Source organism: Pteronotus mesoamericanus, unplaced genomic scaffold, assembly GCF_021234165.1.
Source record: "Pteronotus mesoamericanus isolate MK-2021 breed Mesoamerican mustached bat unplaced genomic scaffold, CSHL_Meso_final contig_221, whole genome shotgun sequence".
Taxonomy (NCBI): Eukaryota; Metazoa; Chordata; class Mammalia; order Chiroptera; family Mormoopidae; genus Pteronotus; species Pteronotus mesoamericanus.
Window position 1 is genome coordinate 15,165,395 of NW_026555092.1, and position 13,084 is coordinate 15,178,478.

General features: G+C 52.0%; 1 protein-coding gene across 2 annotated transcripts; it reads left to right on the forward strand.

Moving 5' to 3' along the window:
* Positions 1-573: 573 nt before the first annotated feature.
* On the forward strand, positions 574-12,736 carry MFSD2A (MFSD2 lysolipid transporter A, lysophospholipid). 2 transcript variants are annotated; one of them, XM_054572034.1, is made up of 14 exons: positions 574-833; positions 2,296-2,427; positions 3,916-4,040; positions 7,892-8,015; positions 8,137-8,215; positions 8,570-8,727; positions 9,185-9,275; positions 9,399-9,511; positions 9,709-9,792; positions 10,354-10,437; positions 10,525-10,637; positions 11,045-11,188; positions 11,280-11,456; positions 12,253-12,736. In XM_054572034.1, the coding sequence occupies exons 1-14, from the start codon at positions 741-743 to the stop codon at positions 12,314-12,316; spliced, it is 1,581 nt and encodes a 526-aa protein (XP_054428009.1). In that variant the 5' UTR covers positions 574-740; the 3' UTR covers positions 12,317-12,736. The 2 variants fall into 2 exon arrangements, with proteins under 2 accessions (XP_054428009.1, XP_054428010.1); XM_054572035.1 differs by having other exon boundaries at positions 2,299-2,427.
* Positions 12,737-13,084: the final 348 nt, after the last annotated feature.

The window sequence follows — 13,084 nt, forward strand, 5'->3', positions numbered from 1 at the left end:
TGTGTAGTGGCAGCAGCGGTCCGGCGTGTCCTCTTCACAACTTGGGAGTGAGTTCCCTGCCGGCAGGAGCAGCGACTAAGGACTGTGTGGCCTCACCTTTCTCCCCCATCGCTGAAGGCCCCAGTGATGCCAATGCCAGGAAGAGGAAACGATAGGTCTTGGGGGATGAAAGAGTGGCATCGGTGAGAAAATGCCAGCGCTGCATCCCTCAGGTCTGGAGGAGAGGGAGGCTCAAGTGATTCCAGATTTTAAAGGAGTTTCTGACTCTCTCCCTCCCTTTCCTAGGCTGTGGGGGACGGGGTCAGAAGTCATAGGGTATAGGCCGGACTCAGGGAAAACTCACTCCGGGAGACCACCGGCAGGTCACAAGCAGCCTCCGGCTTCAGTTTCCTGGTGTCAGGTGGGCATCCGGGTAGCGAGATCCGGCCTTAGACACCTCGCCTCCGAAACGCGGAGAGCCTCGTGGGCTGGTTGGGCCGGCGAGGCGGGCGGGCGGGCGGACTGACTGGAGGCGGGGCAGCAGGACTCTGGGATTGGCTGACTCCGAGAGGGCGGGGCTCAACCTTTAATAGGTGAGAGGGGAGTGCAGCGGGTAGCGTCGCTGGAGACAGCCAGCCGGCCGCGTTTACTAGTGCGGCGGTGCCTGCGGCTGCAGCTGTTACTACCCGAGCCCGGGCGGACCAGAGGCCGACGGAAGAGCATCCCGGCGTCCGGGTACCAGGTGGCGTGGCCCGCGGGTCATGGCCAAAGGAGAGGGCGCCGAGAGCGGCTCCGCAGCGGGGCTGCTGCCTGCAAGCATCCTCCAAACTGGTGAACGCCCAGCCCAGGTGAAGGTGAGAAAGCTGCACCTCGGATGGAGGGCAAAGGCGGGAGGGGGGAGCGGGCACAGACTGGTGGGGCCGTCAAAGGATATAAGTCTGGTTCTGGAACATCTTCGGCTACCCGGGAATAGGCGGGCCCAGGGACAGAAGAGAGCCCCGAGATGCCCGGAGGGCTGGGGGTGATGGAATTTTGTCGGCGCTGGAGCCCCCGGAGCCCCCTTTTGTCCACCCTCATTCCGAATCTGCGGAGCGCCCTGCCGGCAGCTCCACGTGGTGCCCGGCTCTGTCTAGCTGTTCTTCGTTCTTCTGTGACTAGCCGCTTAGAAACCAGAAAGATTCGAGAAGTTAGACCTCGGAAACCTGGGAAAGGCCCCTTGGTTCCCCATCCCTCACCCCCTACTCCCCACCCCCACAGGCCTACCTACGCTTCCCCTCAACTCTGCGAGGGCTGCTCAAGTTCATTCATTAGAACAAGGACTCTGTTCTTAAAGGAGCCGCATTCTTCAGGCGTTTGTGTGTGTGCGCCGGGGGACGGGGAACGAGGCGTGGGGCGCTGGAGTGCAGAGGCTCACGCCGTGCTTTGTGCATCTTGATCTTCTGTACCATTTCCAGCTCTCTGGACATAATGAAGGACTGAATGAAATCAGGTGGTTCCAGGGGGGTGGGAGGATCCCAGGCAATAGATTTCTGCCTGGGAGGTGACTTCCTTTTTCTTTTATCACTTGATCATTGGCAAGAGCAGGCGTGAGCAATTAAGCTGCTGCCATGTATGAGTAACCTTTACTTTTCCCTGGGCAAATTCAGCCTCCCTGGTGGCACACCCAGAGAGAGCCCAGGCCTGATTTCCCTCCTCTCCCAGGTTTCCTAGAGCTGAAGGGTAGGACAGCTCCTGGGTTTGCCTGAAGCTCTGGCTGCCCACTGGGGAGGGGGATCCTAAGGGACTTATGGAAGGAACAGCTGTGCCTGCAGCCAGCTGAGCTAGGCCCCTACAGCTCCGTAGAGCCTTTGCCCACTAGGCAGGTGGGTTCTGGACTCAGAACCAGAGCAGGAGCTGGGACTGGGCTTAGGCAGCTCTTGGCAGCAAGAGGATTTTCAGGTTGTGGCAGTTGGTGCTGGATAGAGACATGTCCACTGAGGAAGCATGTTCCCTTTCCAGTCTGGGAAGGAGGGTGACTAAGGTCTTCGAGAGTTTTCTAGGGATGGTGGGCTGATAAGAATCTGGGGGTGGGGTGGGGTGGGTAGGGTAGGGTGGCTTAGGGGAAACTTGCTCAGTATTGATGTCCTTTTTCCAGGTTCCTAAGTATAGAAAGTACCTTTCTTTTCTTGTGGGAAGTGCTATTTAGCTGGGTGGTAATAGGACAAGACAGACTTGTTTCTCCTTGCAGAATTGGCTAAAGGGATTCCTGCCTCTGGAAACTTCTAGGATAGAGGCCAGGATCTTGGGTCTCTTTTCATGTTTTTCTCTTCCTCCCAGAAGGAACCAAAGAAGAAACAACAGTTGTCCATTTGCAACAAGCTTTGCTATGCAGTTGGGGGGGCCCCCTACCAGGTGACAGGCTGTGCCCTGGGGTTCTTCCTGCAGATCTACCTGTTGGATGTGGCTCAGGTGAGTGGACTGAGACCACCAGGGCTCCTGCAGCATCCCAAGGTTTTCCCCATCTGTGAAATGGGACTGGGAATCCCTGCTTTTGCTGCCTGTCAAAGTCACCATGGATAAGAAATAAGAAGGCTTTTGAAAGTATCTGGAAGGGGAGCCTATCTGGCCCAGGAATCTTAGCTGGTAAAGTCAGGCAACTCCTCCTTGTCTGGCAAGAGCAACAGAGCCTGGAGGGGTAGACGGTAGTGTGAGGGAAAAGGGAATCTGCTAGTGACGCTGTTCTTAGAAGAGACTGGCACACCATGTCCCCGGCCGGACAGCGAGTAGTCAGCTGGTTTGGCTCTGGGGTTGGTGGATAATGCCAGGCCTGTGAATGAGGTGCATCTCATTTTCACCTGAGGAGCAGGGGCATGTGGGGGGGTCCTCAAGTCCTAAACCGAGTTAGGGTGCCCCAGTACACAGGGCCTTAGACTGGGAGGGGTACTCATGGTGGAGCAGGCCTCTTCTGTGCTTTGAGAAGCGTTGGCCAGAAGCCTGGCATCCTGAGAATTCACCTTGTCTGGACGGGAGAGTGGGAGGCAGCACAACTACAGCCCTCAGGGTTCCCACACTGACCATCTTTTCTATGTAGTATCTGACTTTAGAAGCAGGGCATTTTAGTTGTATCCATTTATAGGTCAGGAACACTGAGTCCCAGAAAGAACAAATGACATTCAGCAGCTAGTTTTCAAGCAACATTCATGGTTTGGGCCCTGAATAGGGTGCAGATATGAGAAACCTGCAGTTAAGGTATAAAACTACATTGTAGTAAGTATTAAAGTTGGAAAAGTCAGACTAGGGAGACTGCCAGTGGGAGAGGCCACCAGTTTTCCAGCTTCCTGGAGCAATAGCAATAATAGGGCCTTGATGGATGACAAGGAGCCCAGAGAAGCTGTCTATTCAGGCCTAGAAGATTTGCGGGGAGAGAATAGCTTAAGTGGGCAGCAATAAGCCACTTCTTAAAAGCATCTATGAGTTCTTTTCCATGTCCAAGATAGAGCTTGAACCCTAAGATAGGGATAATAATTCCAGTACTGCAAGATAAGGATCATAACTCCTATTATAGAGATGGGGAAATTGAGGCCCACTGTGGTCAACCAGCAAATACTAACTCTGGTGTCAGGTGGTTGGGGGCTCAGAGCTGTGAAAGAGAGGCAAGGAAATGATTCTGGATTCATTCTAATTAATGAGAGTATTTTCAAAGGCAGCAGTGAAGGGGAGAACATCAGAGGACAGATCTGGGAAAGTTTCTAAGGAGGCACACTGTGCTACTGCTATCAGAAAATTGTTATTTTCATTATTATCAAGGCAAGTGAAGATGCTTAAGGCCTGAGTCGGAGCAGCAGACTGCCAGAGGCCTGGCTGAGGTGGGGAGGGAGCCTCTGCTTTTGCCTACCAGTGAGGGTTGAGGTAAGTAGAAAGATGAAGGGGTCGTCTTTTGCCTGTTTCTCATTCCAGGTGGACCCATTTTCTGCCTCCATAATCCTATTTGTGGGCCGAGCCTGGGATGCCTTCACAGACCCCCTGGTGGGCTTCTGCATTAGCAAATCTCCCTGGACTCGGCTGGGCCGCCTTATGCCCTGGTGAGTAGAAAGGGCTCCTTCAAGGTGGTGGAAGACAGGACTTCTGGCATGTCTACTACCCTACAGTCTGGCATGTCCACTACCCTTCAGTTTTTCCATGTGCTTTGTCACAGGCTAAGGGGCGAGGCGAAGGAATGACACAACAGCCCTAGTGTTGAAATTCTAGCTGAGGTCAGCTACCCCAGGCCTAGGCCCTGGGATGCCCTGCCAGTTCATTCCCAGGCTGGCCAAACTGTTAGATTGAGCAAGTCCTCCCACCTCCCCCAATTCCTATTGCTTTCCAAGGTCCATTCCCTTCAATGAAGGTGGATTCCTAACTTTTCCCGCTCAGTCACTTCCTGTAGTGGGAGAGGTAGTACTGCAGAGTGGTTGAGAGGTAACACTGGAGCCAGCTTGCCTCATTTTGAATACCAGATTTACTCACAGTTGTGCAACCTTGGACAAGTCACTTAATATCTCTGAGTCTCATGTTTCTTCATCTGTAAAATGGGGATAATAATATGTCTATCTCATGGGGTTTTGGTAAGGATTAAATGTGTGTGTGTATGTGTATGTGTGTGTATTTATTTTTAGAGAGAGGGGAAGAAAGGGATAAAGAGAGGGAGAAACACATCAATGTGAGAGAGAAACATTGATTGCTTGTTTCTCACATGCGCCCCAGCCAGGGACCGAACCCTCAACCCAGCCATATGCCCTGACCAGGAATTGAACCAGCAACCTTTCTGTTTATGGGACGATGCCCAACCAACTGAGCCACTCTGGTCAGGGCTGTTCGTTTTTGTTTTTTTGTTTTTTCTTTTAAATATGTGAAGTACTCAGAACAGTGCCTGGTGCATATTAAGTAATGCATCATTTGGCACCCCTTCAGAATGTATCCTAGTGGGACAAGACTGGAAAGCAGACCCATAACCTCTGGCCCTTTGGTTCAAAACCTGCAATACGCAGCCTCAAACTATCTGGCAAGGTGGGGGTGGTGATGCTACAGATCAGAGAGCAAAGGGAGACACACAGGAGAGGCTAACAGGCTGGGGCTCTGGTTCCCTCCAGGACATCCTGCTTGGTGGTGGTAGGGGGGGATATTTCCTTTCATCTCCAGCCCATCCATGCTCAAGTGGGCGCCTTCCTGCCCCAGGGGTGCCCATACCTGGTCTCCGGCCTTCAGCCTTCAAAGCTCTTCCCACAAGCCCCTGCCTCTCCCCCACAGCTTCCTTTCCCACGAGCAGCCCTCCTCCCACCCCCACCCCTACCCCCACCCCCACCGCAATCCTGCCAGTGCCTGGCTAAGGCCCAGGTTGGGGCCTTTGATCCAGACTTCAGGGCTAGAGGGCAGGGATAGCCTGCCTTACCTGGGCAGGGACAGCCTGCCTTACTTGAGCAGGCTGCTCAGAACTCCCTATAGGCTGGAGCCACCCGGGCTGAAGCCACCCGGGAAGCTAGGCCCCTTACCCGCCTCCTTGGCAGCTGGTGGGAGGCGGGGCTCTGCTGCCACATCTCCTCATGAGGCTCAGCCAATGAGAGGCAGGCGCCCTGGCTAGCCCAAAGCCGTAGCACCCCGGGTTACTCTCAGTCACATGAAGATCCTCATCAGCTGCTCAGCTGTTCAGCTGTTCAGCTGCCTACGAGAAGAGGATGAAATGTTTAACCAAAGCTGATGCCCTTGTTCTCTGAGGAGACACTTAGATTTGGGAGGGGGGAAGTGGGGAAGCGGGGAAGGGAGGGAGGAGGGGAGGCCTCCCTGTGGCCCCTCCCTGGGCAGGTGTGGCAGTCGGCTTCGTAAAGTTTCTGAGGCCTTTCAGGCTGGTTTCTGACTTAGTGAATGGACTCACCTGTCTGGATGATACTGCTCGAGTGATACCACCACCCTTGTCTGAAGGCACACTGGAGCACTTGTGGGCTGAAGGGCTGCCTTGAGGTGTATGTGACCTCCTCCCGGTCCATGCAGCAGTTAGCTCCTGGGCCCCTCCTCAAGCCTAGGACCTGACACTCCTTCTGTCAATACAGGAAGAGGCGGGGCCTTTCTGGGTCCATGAGCCCTGTGACCCACTCTCCTTGCTGGCTTTAGACCAGAGCTGCCCTCAGCCACCATTTCCCCCTTCAGACCAAGAAGACTCTGACAGACACTTTCCCTATAGTTCCCCGGGCCACCGGATGAGAGGTGGGATGTCAGCAGTGTCACATGGGGAGGCTGAGATGCAGCAGGGCCGGACCTGAGGTCTCTGCAGCCGAGAGGTCTCAGCAGCTCCCTGGCTGTGGGCCTGTACTCTCCCCCTGAGCTTTCCTGGTATGATAATCAGAGCAAACACTGTATCCCAAGCACTGTTCTACATTTTAATACCAACTTATTTGTCTCAAAACTACTTCAACCCTAGGAAATAAAACTATGGTCCTCACACTGGCCTGTATGGTCCTACATGACCTGGTGTCCCATTTCCTCTTCAAATGCATGTCCTAATTGCATCTCCCATGCTCACTTTACTCCGGCCCCACTGGCCTCTCATCTGCTAGGTCCTGCCTGAGGATGTTTGCACTAACTCTTCTCCTTGTCTTGCACGCTCTTGCCTCAGACGTCTGCAAAGTCAACTCCCTCCCCTCATTCAAGTCTTGGCATAGATGTCACCTTCTCAAGGGAGGTTACCCCGAATTGTGTGAATTACACCCCCATACTCCTAATCCCCATTTAGACTGCTTTATTTCTTTAACCCATAGCAACTAATCACCTTATAATATGGTGAAGCATTTTTTTTTGAAAAGATATTTTTATTTTTAGAGGGAGGAGGGAAGGAGAAAGAGAGGGAAACATCAATGTGGGAGAGAAACATTGTTCTCTCATCGGTTGCTTTCAGTACATGCCCCTGCAACTCAGGCATGTGCCCTAACTGGGAATCGAAGCGGCAACCTTCTGGTTTGTGGGATAGTGCTCAACCGACTGAATCACATAGCTAAGGTGCCTTATAATATGTTTATATGACTTTTGTGGTAAAATATACATAACAAAATTGACCACTTTAACAATTTTTAAGCGTATAATTCAGTGGCATTACATATTTTTCACTGTTGTGTGACTATTACCACCATCCGTTTCCAGAAGTTTTTCAGCTTTCCAAACTGAAATTCTATACAACTAAACAATCACTGCCCATTCCTCCTTTCCCCCAGTGCTGAAAACCACCATTCTACATTTTGTCTCTATGAACTTGACTACATAAAAGTAGAATCATACAGCATTTGTCCTTTTGTCTGGCTTATTTATTTCACTTAGCGTAATGTCTTCAGGGTTCATCTGTGTTATAGCATGTGTCAGAATTCCATTCCTTTTTTTAAAAAAAGATTTTATTTGTTTTTAGAGAGAGGGGAGGGAGGGAGGGAGTAAGAGAGGGAGAGAAACATCAATTTGTGAGATAAACATCACTGGTTGCCTCTTGAACGCCTCCAACACAGGCAGGTGCCCTGACTGGGAATCAAACCAGAGACATTTTGGTTCATAGGCCGAAGCTTAATCCCCAGAGTCACACGAGCCAGGGCATCATTCCTTTTTATTTTTATTTTTTAAATTTTATTTTCAGCAAGAAGGGAAGGGAGGGAGAAAGAGAGGGAGAGAAATGTCCATTAAGAAACATCAACCAGTTGCCTCTTGCATGCCCGCAGCCGGGGACCTGGCCCACAACCCAGGCATGTGCCCTGATGGGGAATCACACAGGTGAACTTTGGGTTTGCAGGAAAATGCCCAACCCACTGAACCACACCAATCAGGGCAGAATTTCATTCCAATTCAAGCCTGAATTGAATATATATATCTCAAGCCTGAGATATATATATATATATATATATATATATATACTCCCCTCCCTCAGGATCATCTTCTCCACGCCCCTGGCCATCATTGCCTACTTCCTCATCTGGTTTGTGCCTGACTTCTCACCAGGCCAGGTCCTATGGTACCTGGTTTTCTATTGCCTATTTGAGACACTAGTCACGGTGAGTGTGGGCACCTCCCCTGGGTGTCAGGGCATGGGTGAGGGCAGTCCCTGGGTTGATGCCTAAAGCCACATCTGTCTGTCCATCGTCTGACTGGCTGAGAGCCTCTCTTCTATGACAGTGTTTCCACGTTCCCTACTCAGCTCTCACCATGTTCATCAGCACAGAACAGAGTGAGCGGGATTCGGCCACTGCCTACCGTAAGTCTGCCTAGCCCAATGATCCCACCCACCAGGAACCCTGGGTCCCCTGCTCCCTGACCCTCCTGCCACATTTCTTCCTTTGCTAGGAGTGGGTATGAAACCATCTTAAAAATAACTCAATCTCCTTATGGCTCTGGTGAGACCAGAGAGATGCAGGGACTAGTCAGAGTTCACACAGAGCAAGGTCATAATTAGACCAAGGCGCCATCTGCCCCACCACCCTACAGCCACTGTACTTGGAGCTGCTACCATCATCTGGGGCTGGAACTGGGCTTATACTCATCTGACCTCCCTTCCAAGGGGCCCACAAACCATGAGTCCCCTCCAAAGGACCTTCTTTTCACTGCTCAGGGATGACTGTGGAGGTCCTGGGCACAGTACTTGGCACAGCGATCCAAGGGCAAATAGTAGGCCAAGCAGATACGCCTTGTCTTCAGGACCCCAACGGTTCAGCGCTGGCCGTGGAAGGTGCCAACCGCACACACAGCGGCACCTCACTCCGAGCTACGGTGAGGGCCCTGTCAGGGCAGGGGTGTGGGGAGCTGAGGAACAATGGGGTAGTTTGTAGTTATCTTCAAAATAGTAATAACAGCTACTATTTGTTAAGTGCTGGGCATTTGATATATAAACTGTTACTATGCCCATTTTGTAAAAAAGGCAATTGAAGAGTAGAGAGGGTTAAGAAATTGGCCCAGGGTGACAGAGCTGGTGAGTTGCAGAAACTGGATTTGGGGAGATTAAAACTGTGGCTTCTCAGACTCCACAGCTGGGCTTCTTAACATGTTCAGCTGGACTTGGCCCAGCCTTGGGAAATGGCAGCAGGCCCAGGATGATTCTCCCATTTCACAGATGGAGACAGTGAGGCCTCAGTGGAAGGGGCTGGTCCAGGGTCATGGAGTGGAGCTGCTGAGTTGGGATGAGAACAGACTGACTGTCTCTCTATGTTGCCTTTATCTTCCTTTATAGAAAAATGCATACATGCTGGCGGCAGGGGTCATTGCCTTCATCTATGTCATCTGTGCAGTCATCCTGGTCCTGGGCGTGAAGGAGCAGAGAGGTGAGAAGCCCTGAAGGGGAGTGGGGTGCAGGCCGCAGCACAGGATGGCCTTGTCCCTCTGCCTGGGCCCCAGGCTTTGGGAGGGACCTCTGCTCCTTCTTTACTGTCTTCTCTGGCCCCCAGAACCCTACGAGACTCAGCAAATATCCTTCTTTCGGGGTCTCCGGCTCGTCATGAGCCATGGCCCGTATGTCAAGGTTATTGCCGCCTTTCTCTTCACCTCCCTGGCTTTCATGGTGAGTAGGGGCCTGACATGTTCAGCCTTGAGGGGGCGGGTCAAGGACTCGGGGTATGACAAGCTTGAGAGACAGGTGGAGTTGGGGGTGGGTAGGCAGAGGTCCTTGGGATATAGGAAATGTCTTGGGGAGGGGCTCGGCCCCCATATCACATCTCGCCTTGTGTTTCCTTCTCCCTCTCTTGCCCCATTTCCCAGCTGGTGGAGGGTAACTTTGCCTTGTTTTGCACCTACACCTTGGGCTTCCACAATGAATTCCAGAACCTGCTCCTGGCCATCATGGTGCGTGTGGGGCCCTGAGTGGGGGTAGGCAGTCCGGGCTGAAGTGGCATAGGCTGCAAGCTGGCTCTTAGGAGAGTCAGAGACTATTTCCCAGACTGACCCAAGGCCATGAAGCAACTCAAAAATAATTTGGTTGGATCTGACCTATAATTGCTTATGTTGGACTATGAAAAAGTTTGGGTGCATGTATCAAGTCATTATGTTGTACCCTTAAACTACTGATACAATGTTATATGTCAAGTATATGTCAATAACACTGGGAGAAAAAAAAGAGAGTTTGGGGTTAAATATTCAAGTAGAGAAGATAACGAAAGCAAAGAGGTAGAGGCCAGGAGCTTTGGAACTTTGGCTCAGTTGTGCTCAGAGAAGGCAGGAGATAAGATTGGGACCTGCTCTCAGTCCTCTTGGTAGCCATCAGAGGTGCCTGTCAACTTCCTCACTGCCCAGGTGATGTCATCTGGCTGCTCTCAGGCAGTACTGAGGGCACCGTTGGGGTCCTGAGAAGGGCAAGAAGGTTTCCATGGCTCTAACCCACTTCCCTCACCCCTTTTCCATCTACAGGTCTCAGCCACATGCACCATTCCTTTCTGGCAGTGGTTTCTAACCCGGTTTGGCAAGAAGATGGCTGTATACATTGGGATCTCAGTGAGTGGGACTGCAGGGGTAGTGTGGGCTGAGGGTTGCTGGTGGGAGCCTCCCAACTGACCCACCTTTCTGCACCCCCTTCCCTAGTCAGCAGTACCATTTCTCATTCTGGTGGCCCTCAAAGAGAGTAACCTGATTGTCACATATGTGGCAGCTGTGGCAGCCGGCATCAGTGTGGCAGCTGCCTTCTTACTACCCTGGTAAGTATATAGGCCCACCTGCATATGTTCCTTAGTCCGCCAACCCCCACTTCTGAAGCTCTTGGGGGAGAATTCTGTGGATCCAGATTGGGGGTGTGGGACAGATCTTCCCATACACTTGTACAGGTTGTGAACTGTGCAAGAACGCCTAATCAGGGTGGGAAATGGGAGCTTAAGTCTGGTCCACATGCTTCTTGCCCAGCGGAGCACCGAGGGTGGGGTTACTTCATCATGGAGGGAGAGGCCTGAAGCATGTGAAGTCACCATCTCCTTACTGAGCTGTGTCCATGGGGTTGCAAACTCCCAGAGGACCACCTCTTCTCATTGACACACAGAGGTGGCAGATGGGCTAGTGGGGCCTGGGTTTCTAGGTGGGTGGGTTCTCATGGCTGCCATACTCTGTATAGGTCCATGCTGCCCGATGTCATTGATGATTTCCACTTGAAGCAGCCCCACGCCCAAGGAACAGAGCCTATCTTCTTCTCCTTCTATGTCTTCTTCACCAAGTTCGCCTCTGGAGTCTCACTGGGCATCTCTACCCTCAGTCTTGAGTGAGTGGGTTGGGGGCCTGGGACACTGCTGGACAGGTGCAGGCCCCAGGTGCCCATTCCTCACCACTTGCCTTCTTGTTGTGTTCCACAGCTTTGCCGGGTACCAGACTGGTAGGTGCTTCCAGCCGTTACCTGTCATGTTTACATTGAAGATGTTGGTGACGTGGGCTCCCATAGTCCTCATCCTGCTAGGCCTGCTGCTCTTCAAGCTGTACCCCATTGACGAGGAGAAGCGGCGGCAGAACAAGAAGGCCCTGCAGGCTCTGAGGTGAGCGTGGGAGGGGACAGGGAGGTGGAGGAGAGGCATCATCCAGTCTAAGTCCTCAGACCGTGCCTCCTGTGGTCATGTCCAGACTTCCTCCCGCACCCCTTCCTTTGACGACTCTTCCTCCCCCATGCCCGCTGCCAATTTATGATAGTGGCAGCTGGTATTTCTTGAACACAAAGTTGCGTGCCAAGTAGTTTTACATTTATTCGTTCAACAAATGCTTATTGGAAGCCTGCTATGTGGTAGGCATTGCTTTGGTGAATGAAACAAACAGAAATTTCTTCCCTCAAGGAGTTTATGTTTTAGAGAGTGTGCATTCATGATCTTCTGTGGTCCTCCAAAAGTCCTAGAGTCCTATGATTCCCACTCTGCAGAGGAAGACACTGAGACTTAACCAGGAAGAGTGACTGGCCTAGCTGGTAAAGGGTAGAGCTGGGGTTGAGGCCTGGAGTTCTGACTCTGTACCCTGCACTCTTCACAATACTGCTGGCATGCAGCACCCCAGCTGCGGCCTGAGCCCTGCCTTTCGGGAAACAAGAGGGCAGGGTGGAGTGAGCCACGCCAGCCCATCCGCCAGCCTGGGCAGGAGCATAGTCTTTGGGCTTGTGATGCCTTGTGAGTAACAAGAACAGTGAACAGACAAACCAGCAGCATCTGGGCTGAGAGGGGAAGTGTTTCAGACTTGCCCAACCACTCGCTAAGATTGCAGGGCCAAGATTACGAGAGGAATGAGGCAGGAGTGGGCAGGGGACGGGTAAGGATGGTTCTTCTAACCCATCTCCTCTGGCTCTTGCAGGGAAGAGGCCAGCAGCTCGGGCTGCTCTGACACAGACTCTACAGAGCTGGCCAGCATCCTCTAGGACTTGCTGTGTTGCCTGAAATCACCAAGCACAGGGCCTGAGTCACCAGGCCACACGAGGAATCTGGGTCTGCTCACCTGCTCACTCGACAGCTGGTCTCCAAGTGCCAGAAAGGGAGCCAAAGATGAGAGTACGCAGTCCAGGACACCTCATGTGCCCACCTTGGGGCAGGCTATTCCCCTCTATCTGCCTGCTCCCCTCTTCCTGCCCGTGGGGCCAAGCCCCGGGGCTGCTACTGTGAATATGCCAAGGACTGATTGGGCCTAGCCCAGAACACTAATGTAGAAACATTTTATACAGAGACTAATAACTTAATGACCATGTACATAGCAATGTGTTTGTGTATGTATATGTCTGTGAGCTATTAATGTTATTAATTTTCATAAAAACTGGAAAACAGAGCTGTTTCTTTCTTTGTCCTTCATCACTCACTGAGCCCCTCTGTGCCAAAATTCAGTTAGAGGGAACTCTGAGCTGAAGGGACTCTGGGTACGGAAAATGAGCCTGCAGTTACGATAGTAGCATTAGCTAACATTTACTAAACACCTATCTGTACCAGGCGGTGTGGAGGCTCTCTGGTTCACTTTGCCAGTGTTCTCACTTAATCCTGGAAAATGTCTTGCTAAGTTAGAATTTGTCCCCATTTTAAAGATGAGGAAACTGAGAGCTCCAGCGTTGAGAGGGGCTTGGTTAACATCACCTAGCCAAGAGGACCTAACTGGGATTCCATCTTGGGTCTGTGAGGATCCAGCATATTCACCACCAACC